Genomic DNA, 21,933 nt, shown 5'->3' on the forward strand with positions numbered 1-21,933 from the left:
TCTTCCTTTGCCATTGGTTCACCCTCCAATGGCCGCTGAGGCCAGTGCGCTGCAGCCGGCGCACCGCGCTGATCCGATGGCAGGAGCCAGGTGCTTCTCCTGGTCTCCCATGGGGTGCAGGGCCCAAGCACTTGGGCCATCCTCTACTGCACTCCCGGGCCACAGCACAGAGCTGGCCTGGAAGAGGGGCAACCGGGACAGAATCCAGCACCCCGACCGGGACTAGAACCAGGTGTGCCGGCGCCGCAGGCAGAGGATTAGCCTATTGAGCCATGGCGCTGGCTAACAATAATTCCTTTTACTATTTACTTCTGCCTCATTTTTTCTCCTAGTGAATATGTTAAATGTTTTTACTTATTCCCGTACATCTTTTATATTTTTTTCATTTTTTTGGCTTCTCCATGCTTCTTTCTGTATATTTTCTCTTAACTTACCTGCTAGTTCATTAATTCTTTTCTACCTTATTTTCTACTCAATCCACTGAATTTTTAATTTTGAAAATTATATTTTTAGTCTATGATTTTCATTTTTAAGAAGTTTCCCAGTTCCTATTTGCAATTTTCAATCTTGTCTTTCATCTTACCATAAGCACAGTTATTTTTTAATACAATTTTTAAAAAGATTTATTTATTTTATTTGAAAGGCAGAGTTACAGAGACACAGAGGCAGAGAAAGAGAGACAGAGGTCTTCCATTCACTGGTTCACTCCCTAAATGGCTGCAACAGCTGGAGCTGGACGGATTCCCAAATCCAGGAGCCAGGAGCTTCTTCTGGGTCTACCACATGGGTGCAAGGGCCCAAGGACTTAAGCCATCTTCCACTGCTTTCCCAGGCCATAGCAGAGAGCTGGATCATAAGTAGAACAGCTGGGCCTTGAACTGGTGCCCATATGGGATGCCAGCACTGCAGGCAGCGGCCTTACTGCTATGCCACAGCACCAGCCCCAGCAGTTACTTTCAAGCTATGTCTAATAACTCTAATATCCAGAGCTGCTGTGATTGTTTATATTACATGTTGCCTATGCTGATTTTATTTATGTTGTGATTTCTTTTATTTTATTTGTGTATGCCCTAGTTATATTTGCAAAAGTATAATAAATAAATAAACAAACTCCTAGACGATGTTATCTTCTTTCTGAGAGAATATAAGCTTGTATCCCATGGACATTAGCAATCCAGGGTCACCTCAATTCAAAAATTTTAGGGATTGATATGATATGAAATTGAATTATAATCTTTGTGAAGGCTAATCTTCTACTGGTTTACCCTAAAGTATAACCCTCTGAGGACCTAAAACAAAGTGAGTAACCTACAGTGGTCGGCACTGGACTGTAGTATCAGTGCCTCTGTGAAGCTGTGCTAACGCTTTACTTATCTCACCAACACCAGCAAATGCTCCAAGGAGAAAAGTAGATTTAAAAGCCAGACTCACATTCCAAGTCTGGAAATTCTTTTCTGCTTTGTTTGCTTTCCAATGTCTTCAAATAGGCTTGTTTTAAAAATACATACTTGGTCCAACTTTTCCAATTTTACTTAGAGGAAGGGTTGGCCCAAATTACTTGGTCTGTCATTACCAAAACTGGAAGATGATTCACAGAAGTTTAAACAAGATAGCAATGGAATATATCTAATTAAAGTGAAATTATACCGGAAGCTCAGATATTTTAAATTACACATTAAGTCAGAATGCTTTGTGTCAAAAATAAAACCAACCATGTAAGCAACTAAAAAGCTATTTTAAAACACATGACACTAATGAATGATATTGTTTATATAAATCAAGATAGTTGAAAATAATTATTTCTTCTAACTTATGGAAAAGCTTATGCTTTAAAATGTATAAGTGAAAAGTTTGAGGAAATTACTTTTTACAACCTAGTAACATAACTTTCTCAACAAGAAATTGAATATGCTAAAATATTCTTATGTAAGTATATTTTGAAGCCAGCAACTTTACCCTGAAATAGTTTTTAATTAGGTAGACTCTCCTTCTCCCACGTCCTTTTTTTTTCCTTCCTGTTAAAATATATCACCTCAGCTGAATGCTTACTGAGCACATACTGCATATGATCATTAAGGAGAATGAGACACAGTATATACTAGTCTTAAGGAGAGATAAAATGAGATAATGTGACACTGGCTGTAACTAAGGCACGCACAAGATTCTGTGGGTACGCAAGAGCGACATCAAGTCCGTGTTACATTGTTCCATCAGTGCCATTTCACTTACCACCTAAAATGCCTTTCTTTGGTGGGAAGGGGATGTGTATGTTGGGGAGGAGGATGATGGACACTGGATATGGGGTACAAGTCTATAAGAACAACTTTTAATGTTCAATAGCACAGTATGATAATTATAACTGACATCAATTATATATTCAAAGCAGTTAGCAGAGAGGATTTTGAACATACCCAACACAACAAAATAATAAATGTTTGCAATTATGCCAATTATCCTGATCTGATCATTACACCTCACACTCACGTGGTGAAATGTCATGGTGTACCCTGTAAGTGCACTTATTATAAAAGTCATATACAAAGATAACTGTATACATAAAGCAACATGTGAGACCACAAAGTGAAGACGCTGATAGGAAAACGTACCCCATCTGGCAATGCTCTCCAGCAAACAGCGCTAACAAATTCATTTGTATCATCTTCTTTCCGGTCTTTGTCCAGAACACTTTTGACTGTATCAAACTTAAAAGTTAGCAAAGTCTTAGAAAGTCCTTTGTAGTACAGGTAGAGGGAGTTGTTTTCACTTCCTGAAAATAAATAATAATTTTTCAGGATGAGAAGCTGGAATTAGGATATAACATTCAAACAATAATTATCATGTTTTTAACACAAAAAGCAGTAATGTTTTATGGTAAATTTTGAAAGATTAGAATACAGGACTAAGTGGGAGTTATGTGATAAAAGAATTTTTGGACAAAGGTTACACCTTTGAACTCTAAAGAAACAATGTTATATGATAAAACCATAGTAATAATTCTAACACTGAAATTGCCATATAAAAATCATTTATAGTAGAGGCCTACAAAACCAGAAATTTGTAATCACAGGAAGAATCTTTTTCGTTCTTTTTTTTAAAGATTATTTTATTGGGGTCAGTGCTGTGGTGTAGTAGGTTAAGCCTCTGCCTATGGCACCGGCATCCCTTATGAGCGCTGGTTTGAGTCCTGGCTGCTCCACTTCTGATCTAGCTCTCTGCTAATGGCCTGGGAAAGTAGCAGAAGATGACCCAAGTGCTTGGGCCCTGCAACCATGTGGGAGACCAGGAAGAAGCTCCTGGCTCCTGACTTTGGGTCATCCCAGCTCTAGCTGTTGCGGCCAAATATTTGGGGAGTGAACTAGTGGATCGAAGACTTTTCCCTCTGCCTGTAACTCTTCTTTTCAAATAAGTAAAGACATACTCTTTAAGAGTGAGGGAGAGACAGAGAGAATCTTCCATCTGCTGGTTCACTTCCGAAATGGCCACAACAGGCCAGGCCAAAACCAGGAGGCAGGAGGCAGGAGGCAGGAGCCAAGACCCTCCTTCGTGTCTCCTACACAGATACAGTAGCCCAGGCACTTCAGCTATCCTCTGCTGCTCTCCCAAGTGCATTAGCAGGGAGCTCACTGAGGTGGAGCAGCTGAGACTCATATGGTATGTGGGCATCATCATGGTTCTATCCACCACACCACAATGCCAGCCAGAGAGGACAAAGAAAACTGCTGCACTTACAAAGAAAAATTTTAATAGCCTGTACAGTTAACTTCCCAATTGTGACTAACGGCATTACTCTATTAGGTGGATGATCTACAAACATTTTGAGCAGTTGATCAGTATAGGATAACTGTGCTAGATATTTGCTTTGGTATTGTTTAGGTTCATATGTGGAGAAAGGCAACTTTATTGAGTAAAAGCCATTTCAAAGTACTGATGTAAGATCATATATTCAGGCATTAGACATAGTAGAGCCTTTGAGTAATATAAAATTTAGTTTTTCTATGTCTGATTTAAGAATAAACTATCAACACTAAAAGTCATAGAATAATAAATTAATGCTATCCAACCAGATTGCTTAATAAAGAGAGCACTAGACAGGAGAAATGAGTATTAAGCTTAAGAAGACAAACAATGTCTTATGAATATTATTAAAAGAAATTAAAACTTTTTGTCTTATTCATGTTTAAATATAGGAATTATGTTTTACTGGAGAACAACTAAAAAACACAGTTAAAAAAACCCTTATGCTATTGCTTGTGTTCAGGTTTTGTGGTCAATAAAAAAGGGAAGGCCTAATGTGCTTCCAGTATACTTTCAGGAAAATTCGTAGTGCAAAATCAACAAGTCCATTACACTACCTTGAGTGTACAGACTATGTTTTTCTTTCTTTTTTAAAGATTTATTTATTTATTTGAAAGGTAGAGCCACAGAGAGGCAGAGGCATAGCGAGAGAGGAGAGTCTTCCATCTGCTGGTTTAATCTCCAGATGGCCGCTACAGCTGGAGCTGTGCTGATCCAGAGTCAAGAGCCAGAAGCTTCTTCTGGGTCTCCCAGGGAGTTGCAGGGGCCCAAGGACTTGGGCCATCTTCTACCGCTTTCTCAGGCCATAGTAGAGAGCTGGAATGGAAGTGGAGCAACTGGGACTTGAACCAGTGCCCACATGGGATGCTGGCACTGCAGGTGGTGGCCCCACCTGCTATGCCACAGCACCAGCCCCTAGACCATTTTCTAACATAATAGGCCGTCTAATTCCATTGAATTCAATTTCAGTGAAATATATCATTAAAAAAGTTTCTAGAAAAGATGATTTCACTTACCACAAGCGATATAATCTCCATTGGAAGCGAGGCCTACAAAGTTTTTTTCATTGATATGACCCTTGAAGGAACGTAGACAGTATGGTTTCCCTACATTCCACAGTTTTAGCTGGCTATCTGTTGAGCTGAGGTAAACACAGAGTCAGAACATATTTAAGATTGCATGGCATGAAATTCTTCAATGCTCTTTAGAAAGAGGCAAACAATCCCCTTTGGTGGTTAAGAATACAGACTCTGGAGCCATACTACCTGAGTGAGAAAGTTCAATCTGCCATTAATTTGCTTTTGAACCTTGGGCAAGTTATGAAATCTATTGGTCTCAGTTTATTGTCAATTAGATACAAAATATGATTCCTACTATATAAAATTGAATAAATTCTATGAGATAGTATGAAAAATCAAATTCATTTGAAATGTTTCAGTGGTATCTGGGCATGCAGGAAATACTCAATAAACATTAGGCATGAACGTACCAGACCACCATCAAACAATGAGAGACAGCTGTACTGAGAGTGCTGTTCAATTCCAGGGATATATCTGTTCCTCTTGGATTGATTTATTTTTCAGTATTGAAATGGACTGGCATATTGAATATAAACTATTTTCACAGCTCAGTCTTGCCTACAGGTATGGGATACAAAGGATCTATAAAATGTCACTTATCTTGCTGAAAGCATATGCAAATAGAACTATTACAAAATAAAATAAAAAACATACCCCAACATAGAAATCCTGGTATTCTTTTCATTCTCAGGAATTTAAGAAAATATATGTTTTTCTCTGAATTTCTGTTACAAAACTTGGAACAATTTACTTTGTAAATTGCTTTCCCCATTAAACAACTTGTTTTACAGTTTCTTGTACCATAAAACATTTCTACATATTTATTAATGGCTGTCCAATAAGTCATCTTTTCTCTTACTCTAACATTTTATGAACAGGGAACTGTGCTAAGGGTTTTACATTTACTACTTAAATAGTTAAAACATAAGATTAAGTACTATATATTTTTAGCTTCATTTTAGAGGTGAAGAAACAGGTTTAGAAGGTTAATGATATTTCCAAGTTACTACTGCTACAACCAGGATTAACACTGATTTCAGAGACCAAATTCCTAAATATTTAATACTTGTTTTGGTTTCTTATCACTTTTCAACATAACATCTATTCTTAAGTATTTGTTTTAATTTGTTTTTGCTGAACAATGTTGCACTAAATTTCTAATTATAAGCCTATATTTAAAAATATACTTTAACATTAATGTCTACAAATACACTTTTGGATGAATTTTTTCTACATACTTCTAAGATGCAAATCTATCTGAGAATAAAAATAATGCTGATTTGTAAAAACTAAAAAAGAAAAAAGATTGAAGAAAGCATATTACATATCCACTAAGGTCACCTAAGATTTCCAACTTACGCAATTCAATTAGTATTTATATATTTCAATTAACTGAAATAAAACTAATTGATTCTGAAATTAAAGAAAACTATTTTTGCCATACAAACTACCAAATATGTTTAAATGTAAATAATACTTTATTTACTGCCCATTATTTTTGCTCCTAATGATGGAATAACTTTTGACTTGTTACCACTTAATTTAAATTTGTGAATTAATTAAATGTATTTCCCTTGGAAAGTTAAGGTACCACTTTCTCTGTAACTCAATTCAAATTACCTTCCTAAATCAATTCAAGTCACCAAGTTGTTATTTAGAGCAACTAGGTGAAGGTAAATGTGGTGGGATGTAAGGCACTGGCCTTAAAAATCTCTGAAGAGATAAGAAACTATGTGAAAAAGAGAGAATGCAATGTATTATCAAGCTCGACAAGAAACAGTAGATATGAAAAAGAACCTAAGAATGGGTATTTGCTGGGGAAATATGAATGAAGAGTATATGGAATGGATGTACAAAAGATGGGACTGCCCACTTAGGTGGAAGACATTTATCATTGGTTTGATAATATTTATTGACCTCACTGACATCTTCCTACCTTCAAAGTAAATAAGACAAAGCTTATATTCTCCAGTTTCAGAAGGCTTTTCCAAGGACATTTTTAAGGTATATGTAGTCATACTAAAGAAAGTTCTACACAAAACATTAAAAACCTACCATGAAATCAGAGATAAACATGTCAGAATAAAAGTCAAGGCAATACTATTTAAAGCCAAAGGTGATTCTACTGTGGTACAAGTACATACACATACTTTTCATCCTATTATACCATCTATGTTATCCCTTAAGGAGAAGCAGTAGTCAAAATTCAATCAAATTTCAGGTGCAATCAAACTTCAGAGTGTTAGAAAAAGGAGCTACTTTGAAAACTATTATCTTTGGGATTTTATTCACAAGTAATAAAAAATTAAGCAATGAAGAGCAGAATATACATACATTTTAACTGTACAGATATAAGATCTACTATTTATAAGAAAGGTACCTACAGTCCAATGTAGCATACTGGTACAAACAGTACCAATGTTCACATACACCTCAGAGAACTCTGAAATTAGTGAATGACAGAGGTTTGCATCGAGCTCAGCCTTTGAAGAGAGTAATACTCACGCAGAGACAATTTCTTCACCACTCACAAACTTTGCGTAAGAGACAGCCTTTCGGTGTCCTTTGAATACCATGATTGGTTGTTTAGTGTTACGAAGATCATAGTAGTGGACACAGTGATCTAAAAAAACCACAGAAAACCAAACACAAAATGACATCCTGTGAAATGCAGAAATGAAACAAAGCTAATTTCAACTGGATGTGGCATTTTTCAACAGATGTTTTCACAACGTCAAACTTCTAACAGTTAAAAATTAACAGATATGGATGATTTTCAAACAATATTAAATTGTGTTTGAGTCTAGGAAAATAATGGTTACATAAAAAAGAATATATATCAATGTTAGTCTGAAATGGAGACCCACTGTTATGCCTTCTAATCTTAACTCTTGAAAACAAAGCAGAAAGGGCTCAAAATAACTGTCAATTTAAAGTTTATCTTAAGATTTTAATGGCTTTATAAAGAAGGCAATATAAACATTATGGGAAATCTGGATAAATATAAAACTATACAACTTTATTTCCTACCTTTTTTTAAGGAAACACTTTAATGAAACATATTTTATCTGTAATACAATTCATCCACTGTAAGCATACAATTCAATCTGCTACTCAATGTATCTAGTGGTACAAGCATCACCAAAAATCAGCTGTAGGGAATTTTCTTCATCCCAGTAAGACTGCTCATACCCATCTGACTGCCATCTACTTTCCTAGGCAACCATTATTCCTGTTTCCCTTAAATGCCTTTTCTGGATACTTCTTATAAATGAGATAATATAGTGAGTGGCCTTGACATATGGCTTCCTACACTTTGTGTGACATTTTAATGTGCATCAGTAGTTAATATGCTTAATTTTTAAAGAAATCAACAATTTTTAATTGTGCCATTTTACATTCTCATCTGCAATATATGTGGACATCTAATTTCTTTAGCTGAGTACTTTGAAATATCTAGATATAGATCTTTATTAGATATGTGTTTTGCAAACAATTTTCAAAGTTTTTTTTTTGTTTTTATTTCCTTAATAACAAGTTGTGAAGGACCAAAGTTTTAAAATTTTATTAAGGTCCAATTTATTTCTTTTCAAAGATCAGGCTTTTTGTGTTATAAATAAGTTAATTTTGGTGCTGGTGCTGATGTTGTGGCACAGTGGGTAAAGCCACCGCCTGCAGTGCTGGCATCCCATATGGGTACAAGTTTGAGTTCCAGCTGCTCCACTTCTGATCTAGCTCTCTGCTATGGCTTGGGAAAACTATGGAAGATGGCTCAAGACCTAGGACCCCTGCACCCACGTGGGAGACCCAGAAGAAGATCCTGGCTCCAGGCTTCGGATCAGCCTAGATCCAGCTGTTGTGGCCATTTGGAGAGTGAACCAGCAGATGGAAGACTTTTCTCTTTCTCTCTTGACCTACGCCTATCTGTAACCCTGCCTTTCAAATAAATAAATCTTAAAAAAAAAAAAAAAAGTTAATTTTGACTAATTCAAAGACTTAAAGATTTTCTCCTGTTTTTAAACGTTTGTGCTTTTAGTTTTTATAGTTAAGTGTGAATTAAAGGTCTAAGTTAATCTTTTGCAAGTGATATCCAGTTGCCCTGGTCCATTTATTGAACAGACTGTTCTTTCCCCCAATAAACTGCTTTCTCAAATAAATAAATCTTTCTTGAACATGAAGTTATTATAAATAAGGATTTAGTTTTGGATTCTGAATTCTAATCAGTTCATCAATATATGCACCCTTCTGCCAGTGCAACAACAGTCTTTTTATTTTATATATATTTTAAATTTATTTATTTGAGAGGTAGGGTTACAGACAGTGAGAGGGAAAGACAGAGAGAAAGGTCTTCCTTCCATTGGTTCACTCTCCAAATGGCTGCAACAGCCAGAGCTGCGCCGATCTGAAGCCAGGAGCCAGGTGCTTCTTCCTGGTCTCCCATGAGGATGCAGGGGCCCACGCACTTGGGCCATCTTCTACTGCTTTCTCAGGCCACAGCAAAGAGCTGGATTGGAAGAGCAGCCAGGACTAGAACCAGCGCCCATTTGGGATACCGGCACTGCAAGTGGAGGATTAACCTACTGTGCCACGGTGCTGGCCCAAACAACAGTCTTAATAATTGTAGGTTTACAATAAACTTTTAAATTTAGAAGCTTTTAAATTCAGAAGAAAAGTCTTCCCAAGTTTGTCTTTTCCACATAAATTTTATAATCAGCTGATCATTTCCTGTAAAGAAGCTTGCTGGACTTTTTCCAAAAACTGAGTTGGATACATGGATCAATTTGGGTTACTGAATCTGCCAATCCGATGACAGAATATCTGTCCATTTGTTTACATCTTCTTAAATTCTTGAAATACTGCTGTAATTTTCAGTGTGCAAATGTTGCATTCAATTTATTAAATTTATTCCTTTAGCATCTTACTCTTTTTGATATTATACCACATAAGATCATGTTCTCATTTTCAGATTGTTCATTTTTCCTGTATAGAAACACAACTTTTTTTTTTTTTTTTTTTTTTTTTTTGACAGAGTGGACAGTGAGAGAGAGAGACAGAGAGAAAGGTCTTCCTTTGCTGTTGGTTCACCCTCCAATGGCCGCCGCGGCTGGCGCACTGCGCTGATCCGATGGCAGGAGCCAGGTACTTATCCTGGTTTCCAATGGGGTGCAGGGCCCAAGCACTTGGGTCATCCTCCACTGCACTCCCTGGCCACAGCAGAGAGCTGGCCTGGAAGAGGGGCAACCGGCACAGAATCCGGCGCCCCAACCGGGACTAGAACCTGGTGTGCCGGCACCGCAAGGCAGAGGATTAGCCTAGTGAGCCACAGTGCCGGCCTACAACTAACTTTTATACATTGATCTTTTATTCCATGACTGCTGAATACTTTTATTAATTCTAATAATTCCCTAAAATTAACTTACTACATTTTTCAACATATGACATGATTTAATCTGCAAATAAAGGTAACTTTTTTCATATCTATGTATTTTAGAACCTTTTCTTACGTCAGTACATTGGCTAGAACCTCTAGTACTACACAGGATCGAAGAGACAAGGGCTAACATCCTTGTTAGATTCCTGATCTTTGGGGAAAAGCAGTCAGTCTTCACCACTTCACGGTTAAATGTGATGCTTAATGTAAGTTCTTTATTAGGCTGAGGAAGTTTCCTTCTGTGCTAAGTTGGTTTGTAGTTCCTATCATCAATGACTGTAAGATTCAGTCAATTGCCTTTTCTACAGATTTCTACTGAGATCTTCGTTTTTTTATCCTATTACAATGGTATATTACATCAATTAACATTTGTGTGTTAAATACGGAACTTCTGGGACAAATCCCAAATTGTCACCGTATATAACTGTTTAAATGTGCTGTTTGATTTAGCTCGACATTATTTTGTTGAAGACATTTTCATATATCCTCTTTTTAAAATTGTTTTCAAGATTTATTTATTTGAAAGTCAAAGTTAGGGAGGGAGGGAAGGAGGGAGGGAGAGAAAGATATGGGATGGCTGTAACAGCTGGGGCTGAGCCATGCTGAAGCCAGGAACCAGGAGCTTCTTTCGAGTTTCTGATGTGGGCGGCAGAGGCCCAAGTTCTTGGGCCACTTTTGGCTGTTTTTTTTCAGGCTATTACCAGGGAGCTGGATGGGAAGTCAAACAGCCTAGATACCAGTGTCCAAATGGGATGCCAGCATGGCAGGCTGCAGCTTTATCTGCTTTGCCACAATTCTGGGCTCATATCCATCCTCTTTGAAAAATTTACTTTATTAAACTGAAAGAGTGACAAAGAAAGAAGTGGGACAGGGTGGAGGAAGAGACAGAACAGCTGGGACTGGTACTAGGGACAGGCCAAAGCCAGGAGTCAGGAACTCCATCCTAGTCTCCCATGTGTGTGGAAGGGCCCACATAGTTGGGTCAAAATCTAGTTTCCCAGGCATATTAGCAAGGACCTGGATCCAAAGCAGACTAGCTAGACTCCAACAGATGCTCTGGCTTGGGGTGCTGTCTTTAGAAGTAGCAGCTTAACCTGCTCTGCCACAAGCTGGTCCCCTGTTCCATGCTCTTGACAAATGTGGGTCTGAATTTTTCTTGTTCATGTGATATCTTTGGCTTTGGTTTCAGGGAAGACTTTGCAAAGTACTGGTATTGTTTCTTCTTTAAAACATCTGATGGAATTCACCAGTGAAGCCATTTGGGACTCAGCTTTTTCCTGGGGGAACACTGTTAATTGCTGATCAGTTGCTTTGCTTTTACAGACACGTCTGGTTTTGTATTTCTTCTTGAGTCAGTTTTGTTCCTTTGTCTTTCTAGGCACTTTCATTTCATCTACATCACTGGGAATGTCAGCATGAGGCTGTTCATAGCATTCCTTTATAATTTGTTTAATTTCTGGAAGGCCAGTGTTACTGTGCCCCATCCCTCTTTTATTTAAATTTGAAAGGCAGAGAGACAGAGAGAAAGAGATCTTCCATCTGCTGGTTCACTCCCCAAATGGCTGCAACAGTCAGGGCTGGGCCAAGTTGAAGCCAGGAGCCAGGAGCTCCATCCAAGTTTCTCATGTTGGGTGGCAGGGGCTCAAATGCTTGGGCCACCTTTTATAGCTTTCCCAGGAGCATTCACAGGGAGCTGGATGAGAAGTGGAGCAGCAGCTACTTAACCAGTGCTCCAGCAAGGGATGCCAGAGTCACAGGCAGGGCCTAACCTGCGACACCACGACTCTGGTCCAGCTCTTTCGTTCTTTAGCTTGGTAAATCTACGTATTCTCTGTTTGATCTTGGTTAGTCCAGCAAAAGTTTTGTTAATTTTGTTTATCATTTCAAAGCATCCATTTTCAGTTTCACTGCTTTTGTCTATCATTCTTCTGTTGGCTATTTCATTCACTTCCACTCTAACATTTATTACTTCCTTTTGTTTATCTGATTTGTTACTATTTTTCTAGACTTTTGTGGTAAAAATTTAATTATTGTGATTTCTTCTTTTAAAATATACACATTTAAGGCTATGTATTTCTCTCCAGACAATGCTTTAAAAGTCAGCACAAAGTTTGATATGCTTCCATTTTCACTCTCTTCAAATTCTTTTTTTTTTTTTTTTTTAAGATATATCTATTTGAAAGTCAGAGTTACACAGAGAAAGAAGGAGAGGCAGAGAGAGAGAGAGAGAAGACTTCCATCTGCTGGTTCACTCCCAGTTGGCCGCAACTGCCGGAGCAGGAGCTTCTTCTGGGTCTCCCATGTGGGTGCAGGGGTCCCAGGACTTTGGCCACCCTCTGCTGCTCTCCCAGGCTACAGCAGAGAGCTGGATCAGAAGTGGAGCAGCTGGGACTTGAACCGGCGCCCATATGGGATGCTGGCACTGCAGGCAGCATCTTTACCTGCTGTATCACAGCGCCAGCCCCCAAAAATATTTTTAAAATTTCCCTTATAATTTCTTCTTTGGCTAATGAGTTTAGAAATGTGAGATTTCCAAATGGTTGTGGATTTTTCAAATTAACTACCGTTGAATTCTAATTTAATTTCATTTAGGTTAGAAAACATGTTTTGTATGACTCTAATCCTTTCAAGCTTATTAAGAGTTATTTTATGGTCCAACGTAGTCTATCCCTGGAGATTTGTCCATGTGTTTAACAAGCATGAGTATCCTGTGAAGATATCTGTTAGGTGAGGCTGATATTATTCAAATCATCTATATTCTTGCTAATTTTTTGTCCAATCATGTTACAGATTACTGAGTAGATTATTTAAGGTACCAAGGACTTTTTAAGTATCTACTTCTTTGAATTCTTTTAATATTAGTTTCATGTACTTCAATATAGCTCCTGTTTTTAAGTTTCTTTATAATTGTATATCGTTTGCTGAACGGACCCTTTTATCATTATAATATGTCCCCATTTGTTTCCTAGGCAAGTTTCTACTTAAAGATGATTTTGTTTGAAATAAGTACGGGTGTTCATGCTTTTATGCATTTTCATGCTTTTATTTCAGGTGATTTGTGTCTTTCACTCAAGTGTGTCTCTTACAGACAACAGGAGATAGAGGACGGGGCCCTGACTTTTGTGAAGCTCGTTCTGCCAATCTCTGCATTTAAAGCTTTCATTTAAATTCAATGCTTTTATCTCTGTGGTAGGAATTACGCCTGTAATTTTTCTTTTTGGTATATTCTCTTATACTTATATTCCTTTGTTACTGCCTTCCTTTGCATTCAATAGACTTCCTGGGGTAATATTTTTAGTTTCTTCCTTTTCAATGTATTTATAAAAGTCATTTTCATAGTGGTTTTCCTAGAGATTATAATTTGAATGCTAATTGAAAACAATCTCATTCGGGTTTTTCCCTAGCTTCATTTTAATACTATATAAAGATTGCACAGTAATACCACTCCTTCTCTGCTCCCCATTTGCTGCTATGATGACCATGGATATTACATCTTTCTGTTATAAGTCTACTAAATGATTTTATAATTACTATTTAACTATCTTTTAATAAAATTGTCACCAAAAGATTTAAGCTAGCTTATGTATGTATGTATGTATATACTGTTTTACCAGTGTTATTACTTTATATATGTGAAGTAATACTGTATTATGTAACTGTCTGCATCCTTTCATTGCAGCTTGAAGGACTTTCAGTATTTGCGCTAGCACAGGTCTGCTACCAAATAACTGCCAGTTTATGGGAATATCTCAAATTCTTTTTTTGGTGAGCAGTTTTGCTGGACATAAAACTGTTTAATGACAATATGTTCCTTTCAATACATTAAGCATATCCCTTTCTTCATAAGTAAGCAAGCTGTTACTCCTATTGAGGACCCTGTACTTACTGAATTGACTTCTGCTTGCAGCTTTTCTGCCTTCCACTCCCAAGGGTACGAATATGATATTTTCAGGAATGTATCTCTTTGAATCTGTCCTACTTGCGGTTCACTGAGCTTTGTGTATTTGTAGGTTTGGTGTTTTCTATGTACAACTAGGAAGACTCTGGCTGTTACTTCTTCAAACATTTTTCTACCCCTCTCTGTCTTCTTAAGTCTGCTTGTGTTGACATGCTGGATGGTGTCTCACATGTTCCTGAAGTTCTATTCATTTTCTCCACACTTTTTTCTCTCCATTCCTTAGATGAGATAATCACTAATGGCCTATCTCTGCATTCACAGCTTCTTTCTTTGCCAGCTCAAATTTACTCATAAACCCCTATAGTAAATTTTTCATTCCAGTTGTAATACTTCTCAACTAAAGAATTTCTGTTTTTTTTTTTTTTTTTGGGGGGGGTGAGATATACTTGTTATATTTTCCGTAACTTCTTTAATTATGGTTTATTTACTTTGAATATATTTATAATAGCTGCTTTAAAGTTTCTAGCTAGTAAGCCCAACATCTGGGATCACTTTTATTGATTTATTTTTCATGATTTTCTGTCTATGCCATATTTTTTCTGTTGCTGAAAATCAAGCATTTTAGATAAACTGCATGTGGTAATTCTGGAGTAAGTTCTTACTCCTGGACTTGAGACAGGGCTTCCTGCTGTTTTTGATGGTAGCATTTCAGTTCATTTGTTTAGTGATTTTTCTGTGACCAATTCTGTTGAGTCAACAAGAGTTTTTTTTTTTTTTTTTTTTTTTTCAAAAGTTCATGACAAAATGGACTTAGAGTGCAGAGGCAGTGACTAGTCAGCAGTGAAGCTGCTCACAGCCCACACTGAAGTACCTGGGCTTGATGTCCAGCTCTGCTTCCAGCTGCTGCTAATGCAGCTCCAGGAGGCACTGAGTAACTGAGTCTCAGCCCCCTCATGGGCAGCCTGGATTGAGTTCCTGGCTCCTGGCCTTAGTACAGAGCAGTCACAACCAACGTGGGCATTCTGAAGGGAATCAGAGCACGAGAGCTAACTCTCTATCTCTCAGCCTCGTGATAAACAAATAAATAATAAAGAAAAAAGAAGAGAAAAAAGTTTATTTTGATGCCAAAAACATTTATAACTTACTCTTAGTTTCTTCCAAATATACACTTCCCTTGAACTTTCTGAAGTTCTCTTGTGTGCACTTATTAGATTAATTAATTTCATTTACTCACAAACTTTCTGAAGTCCCCTTTTATAATTCCTGCTGTGTGTGTGGAACCACTAAGAGCCTTTACTAAGCTTAAAATTTATTTTTAATTTTTAAACCTGGATAAGTAGGGGTTGCACCTGGGTCAGCCTCACTTGGTAGTCTTAAGAGTTCCTTACTGGCTCGTCATGTTGCAGGTGACCTGCAAAGCTGGCCTCCCACATGGGCACCAGTTTGTGTTCTGGCTGTTCCACTTCTGATCCAGCTTCCTGAAGATGGCCCGAGTGTCTGGGTCCCTGCCACTCTTGTAGGAGACCTGGAGGAAGCTCTTGGCTCCTCCAGGCTTTGGCCTGGTGCAGTGCTGGCCTCTGGGGCTACCTGGGGGTGAGCCAGTGGATGAAAGATTCTCTCTGTATCTCTGGCTTTCAAATAAATAAGTAAATCTTATAAAAAATAGAAAGAAATAAGGTGTCTTTATATGCTTTGAGCCAGTATGTTTTCTACCCTTTGCCAAAGGGATCCGTGTATGTCAGGGCCTGCTTTAGAGCTCAAGCAACTCACAGATCTGCTGTGGTCTTCACTTCCTGCTTGTGTACAGCCTTAACTTCAGTCAGAGGTGAGTGATGGGGGCCCGCTCGCTCCAGTTTTCACTGGGTGGACACACCGCCTGCACACACACACAGCATTCTACATTCCTGGCACACGTCAGGGGTTTTCAAAGTCCTCTGTGGCTGTTTTGTTGCCCATATATTTTGAAATTTTTGACTACATTCTTATTTGGCCCTACTGGCATCACAGCCTTACAAAGGTATGATACTGTAGGTCTTTCCCCATAAAGACTCTGACTTGGGTCAAACACTAACAATCTTCTGGCAATGAGATTTTTTGAGTAGTTGGAACTACTTTTTTTTTCCTGTTAGTGGCTGAAAGGCTATTCAGTAAGGACGGTAAGTTACCAAATGGCTGAGGTTTCCACAAACATGGTAACTTTGAAAGAAACCTGTACTGAAATATTCAGAACCAATCTGCTATGTTCAGTGGTGACTTATTCATATCTATCCAACCTATTATCATGTCACCATATTGCTATTGTGAATTTTTCTTGATTTTATATTGTTTAATTGCGATTTGTTTTGAGCTTAAAGTTTAAGAGATAGCAGCATATGAAGATGGCCTAGAGTTTTACATCTGCACATATATTTTAGTGACATTATGATTCAAAATAGTTTAGGTCAATGGGGGAGTCTTTAATATTTTTTTCATTTATAAAAGAGCGTGTGTTTTTATATTTTTGACATCATTTTTCAAACATCCATAATTTCAGGGGTTAGGTAGGGCAAAGTGTCATTTCTATTTCCTTTTTGTTTCTTGTTTAACTTGTCCATTTGAAAAATTTCAAACCCACAGCAAAACTGAACAATATAATAAACAGCTTTGTATCTTTCACTCTAGACTCACCAACTGTAACTATTCACCCTGCTTTGCTCTCATCCTGCACACTCCCTTCCCCAGTTCTTTCCCCCACTTAATCATTCATGAGTTTCAAATTATCAGGATATTTTACCCTTAAAACTTTAGCTTCACCTACTTTCTAAAAATAAAAACTTCTAAAAAAATTCACAATACCATTATGTTATACACAAAAAATATTGACATATTTCATTTAAAATGCATTCCATATTCAACTATTCCTCTAGTTATTAAAAACAGAGGACTTTTTTTTTTTTAATTAGGCTATTATTAGGAGAGGATCAATTAGTCAGAGTTGTGTTATAGCATCAGATTTGCCAAGAAATGAACTGCTGTTGCCTATGCTTAGTAGTTCTGGGATTCCAGGAAATTTTTCTGGTCTACCCTTCAGTGTTTATTTGTTTAAAGACTTATTTGAAAGGCAGAGTAAAAGAGAGACAGGAAGAGACGGAGCCATTTAGTACACTCTCCAAATGGCTGCATCAGCCAGGTGTAGGCCAGGCTGGAGCCAGGAGCCCAGAGTGCCAACCTGGTCTCACATATGGTCTCCTATCTTTCACTGCTGCCCAGGCACATTAGCAGGGAGCTGGATTGGAAGTGGAGCAGCTGGGATTCAAATGTCACTGCAACATGGTGCAAATGGTGGCTTCATTCACTGTGCCATAGTATGGCCCCCACCCTTAGTTTCTAACAATCTCTGCATGAGCTGAAGAGGGGGTCTTTCTCTATGCTACCACCCTTCCCCAAGCAGACTAATTTTGCATCCTTTTTTGTTGCTAGGATTCTTCACAGTACAGGAGTTTTTAGTTTCGTCTGCCGTCTTAGGGCACATGTACCTGAGCTCCAGGCATGGGGCTGTTTTTAGGGTCTAGTGCTTCACCAGCGTGGCCACCTAACTCTATATTAAATCTAACACAGGTCTTCGGTATGAGAAAGTTTCATGTCACTCTGTCAGTGGTAGCAGATCTCTGCTTTGTGTTGATACAGGGAACTTAGCCTAAGAAATTTTTCTATTCCTTCCCCAACATCTTAAAGCTTCTATTCCATGCGACATTTTCTGCAGTTTACCCAAGAACTGATTACTTTTATAAACCGCTAAAAGTCAACGACTGGGCTACTGCCCTAGTCCACTCTTTCTTTAGAGTAGGCAATGGAGGGCTATGGAGAAGACTTTGTGGGTTTTTAAGTGTGCAACTCCTTGTATTTTGGGCTTCCAATAAACCTGAATTGATATGCCAACCCATAACTGACCATTAGGAATGCACTGAAATTTCAGTTAATTTCTTCTTATCAACTTCTATAGTAGTTATTTTTCCTTTAGTGATCTGCAAATGGTGAAACATTTTGTTTCCCATCTCTCCTTGAAGGGAAAGTTCCCTTGTTTGCCTGTGACCTCAGTTCTCTGACAGAAGTTAAGAAAAGTCATTATTTTGTAGCTTAGGGGGCTGGCATTGTTGTGTAATGTGAGTTAAGCTGCCACCAGCATCCCTATGCATGCCGGTTCAAGTCCTGGCTGCTCCACTTTGAATCCAGCTTCCTGCTAATGTGCCTGGGACAGCAGTGGAAGATGGCCCAAGTCCTTGGGCCCCTGTACCCACATGGGAGAGTCTGATGAAGCTTCTGGCTCCTGGCTTCAGCCTGGCCCAGTCCTGGCCACTGCAGTCATTTGGGAGTGAACCAGTGGATGGAATATCTCCATATCTCTCCCTCTTTCTCTGTAACTCTGCCTTTCAAACAAAGAAAATAAATCTTTTTTTTTTTTTTTGGTAGAAAGAGCTTTTTCTACTTTTAAGACAAAAGTGATTTTGTGTATGTGTTTGTGTGCGTCTTTCTACATAGTAAGCAGAAGTAAAATTCCAGATGAATCATCTGATAATATTTTCTTATCTGCTTCTAAATTCTTGCATGTCTAAAGGAAAACTATACTACTTCTGCTGATACAATGTTCCTTCCCAACAACACCTGTTGACAACAGTAATAGTTCACTATTTCCTGTTTACTTTACAGCATCATCTTTTAAGTACTCTGTTTTGAAAAGTTAAGCATATATGTCATCAAGATACACAGGGTACTTCAAAAAGTTTGTGGAAAATGGATATGAAAGTTTATTTTGGCACAAAAAATTTGAAAGCCATGTTGTAGTTTCAAATAATATATATTTTCTAGAATATTTTAAAAGACCTCTCACATATTAAAATTGGTCTCACAATCAGCTGACTTTCTCTTAAGATCAGTATACATACTTAGAAATACAAAGTGATAAAATGTCTAAGAGAAGAATAAATACAAAGAAGTCAATTACAAGTTGATACAAGGCAAATAAATTAGTATCAGCAAAAATTTGAGACATCTTTACTTGCATGGTAATGCAGAAGAACCACACAGGAAGAGTGAAAGGGAACAGAGAAGTTAGTGGTAAGGTAAAGAAGTCAGGAAGTGTGTGTGTAGAAACACAGAGAAGAGACCCAACGATGGCTTTGACTGTATACATGAGGGTGGAGGGGCAGGTTCAGGAGCATAGAAAAACCAAGAGGAAAAGGACCAGAAGGAGGGAGTTGGAGAAGGCAAACCAGGGCTACTGACCCAGACTGGCAGAGAGGAAGGGCAGGAAGGAATCAGAGAGGTGGAAAAGGGAAGAAGGGAGAGGGAAAGACTGAGAGCAGGCAAACAAGGGAGGAAAAGGACAGAAAGGAGGGAAGAGAGGAGAATTTTGGGGGCCGGCAAGATAACAGTTTCTGAGCTTCTGAATTTACTCCTACACTCACAGATAGTTCTATCATAGTAGAGAGTCCAGGATTTCAGAATTCTATATGAAGTCATTTAAAAAACCCATATCTTATTAAAACCATTCCACTTAAATTATAAAATACATATTGCTTCATAATTTGAAATATTTTTTTTTTTGACAGAGTGGACAGTGAGAGAGAGACACACAGAGAGAAAGGTCTTCCTTTTGCCATTAGTTCACCCTCCAATGGCCACCACGGCTGGCGCGCTGTGGCCGGTGCACCGTGCTGATCCGAAGCCAGGAGCCAGGTGCTTCTCCTGGTCTCCCATGGGGTGCAGGGTCCAAGCACTTGGGCCATCCTCCACTGCACTCCCGGGCCACAGCAGATAGCTGGCCTGGAAGAGGGGCAACTGGGACAGAATCTGGCGCCCCGACCGGGACTAGAACCCGGTGAGCCGGCGCCGCTAGGTAGAGGATTAGCCTATTGAGCCACGGCGCCGGCATGAAATATTCATTTTTAATAACATTGTACCATACTGCATTTAAGGACTAATCTATAAATTCAAATATTTAGTACCTACTTTTTGATTGGTATTCATTGACACTCTAGCATCTATACCGACCTAACCTCATCGGCCTATAAATTAATTTAGATAGATTAGAAGACTTTTATTTTCCTAAGAAAAAAACTGAAGAAGTACATTATAAAATTTTAAATCAATATCTAAAAGCTATCCTTTAATAGAAAAATTTACATACTCTTTTCTTTGAATTTGTATTTACATTTTAATTAAATTTATCCAAATGATTTTATAGTAAATTGTTTTTTCATCTTACTATTGTATATTAGAAAAAAACACTTATCTCTCTATATGTACATGTGTACATTCATTACTCTCCTGTGACCAAACTATTATCATTGCATGAAATTTTTCCATTTCAGTCACTATTAAAATTATTAGTACTGACAATATTGTGATGCAGTGGCTTAGCAGCCACTTGTGAGGCCAGTATTCCATATCGGAGTGCTGGTTCCAGTTCTAGCTGCTCTGCTTCTGGTCCAACTCCCTACAAAGGCACTGGAAGATGGACAAAGTACGTAGGCCCTGTCACCCAAGTGAGAGCGCCAGAATTCTGCACTTCTGACTTTGTGTTGGCCCAGCTCTGGCTCTTGCAGTTATTTGGGGAATGAAACAGTGGAAGAACTCTGTTTCTTCCTCTTTGTCACTTTGCCTTTCAAATAAAAAAAAAATAAACCTTGAAAAAAAAAAAAGTGAATAGTAGCACACAATTGATCAAAAATGATACAAATCTTGATAATTATTAAACAAAACATCTTTTTGCAAATAAGAGGACACTTCAAGGAGTTTACAGAAAATAGATAAATTTATTTGGGAGCAAAATTTTTGAAATTCTTAAAATTCATGCAGTTTTTTCATAATATATATATTTTCATAAATTCTTTGAAGATCTCAGGTATGCATGGATTTCAAATATTTTTGTACCAAAATAAAATCAATATTTTAATTCCATTTTCTATGAACTTTGAAGTATTTTTGCATATCTTAATGAAATGACTGTGATATTCTCTCTTCCTCTGCCCCATGTCTTTTATCTGCAAATAAATTTACATGCTCTCAGAATTCCATTCCTATTATCCAGTATTTCAATACCCACTGCTCATTTTTACATTTATTATATATACATATAATCATAGAAATAGAAAGTACTCCTGGTAGTGATGGATATGCCAACAATCTCACAGTAATCTATTATCAAGATATTTTCCAGGATCTGAGGAGGCTGCTCTTTAAAGAACTGGAACCACTTGGCTCAGAGGGGTGGGCCTTTGGCCTAGCAGTTAAGCTGCTGGTCAGTGCCTGGGTTTGCTATCCAGCTCTGGTTCCTGATCCCAGCTTCCCGCTCATGTGGACGCCAGGAGGCTGTGATGATGGCTACAACAGCTGAATTTCTGCAAACTACATGTGAGACCTGCATTGTGCCCCCACCCTAGGCTTCCAGCTTCCCCCTACATCACAACATTGAGGGCATCTGGGGAGTGAATCAACAGATGGGTGTGGGGAGCAGCCCGGACTAGACTGTTACTGGAATTAAGACTTATTCTATGCATCTGCTCTCCCACAATATGGTGCTGGGAGAGAAGAAAACAGCTTCTACCCAGCTGCCTCCAGTTCAGCCAATAAACTGTAGGACTTGCTCCTGATTGGAGGAGAGCAGCGTGCTCGGCGTGTGGGCAGCCGAGTTGGGATTGGTAGAGGAGGACTATAAAGGAGGAGAGAGACGGCATGCACCAGGAACATCT

The 21,933-nt window shown here is 38.2% G+C and overlaps 1 protein-coding gene across 11 annotated transcripts in view; it reads right to left on the reverse strand.

Annotated features, from left to right (window-relative positions):
* COP1 (COP1 E3 ubiquitin ligase) overlaps nt 1-21,933 on the reverse strand; it is a 209,809-nt gene that overhangs the window by 27,250 nt on the left and 160,626 nt on the right. For all 11 annotated transcript variants that reach the window (XR_011390253.2, XM_051856979.3, XM_051856982.3 and 8 more), the window contains 3 exons: nt 7,380-7,497; nt 4,812-4,936; nt 2,607-2,767 (listed from right to left, as the gene is read on the reverse strand). Coding sequence is in view for 10 of the 11 variants with exons in the window: in XM_051856979.3 (XP_051712939.1) it covers nt 2,607-2,767; nt 4,812-4,936; nt 7,380-7,497 (404 nt within the window). In the remaining variant the exon portion in view is untranslated. The remainder of the gene's footprint in view (nt 1-2,606; nt 2,768-4,811; nt 4,937-7,379; nt 7,498-21,933) is intronic.

This window comes from Oryctolagus cuniculus, chromosome 7 (genome assembly GCF_051225735.1).
Source record: "Oryctolagus cuniculus isolate XC-2025 breed Fujian yellow rabbit chromosome 7, ASM5122573v1, whole genome shotgun sequence".
Classification (NCBI taxonomy): Eukaryota; Metazoa; Chordata; class Mammalia; order Lagomorpha; family Leporidae; genus Oryctolagus; species Oryctolagus cuniculus.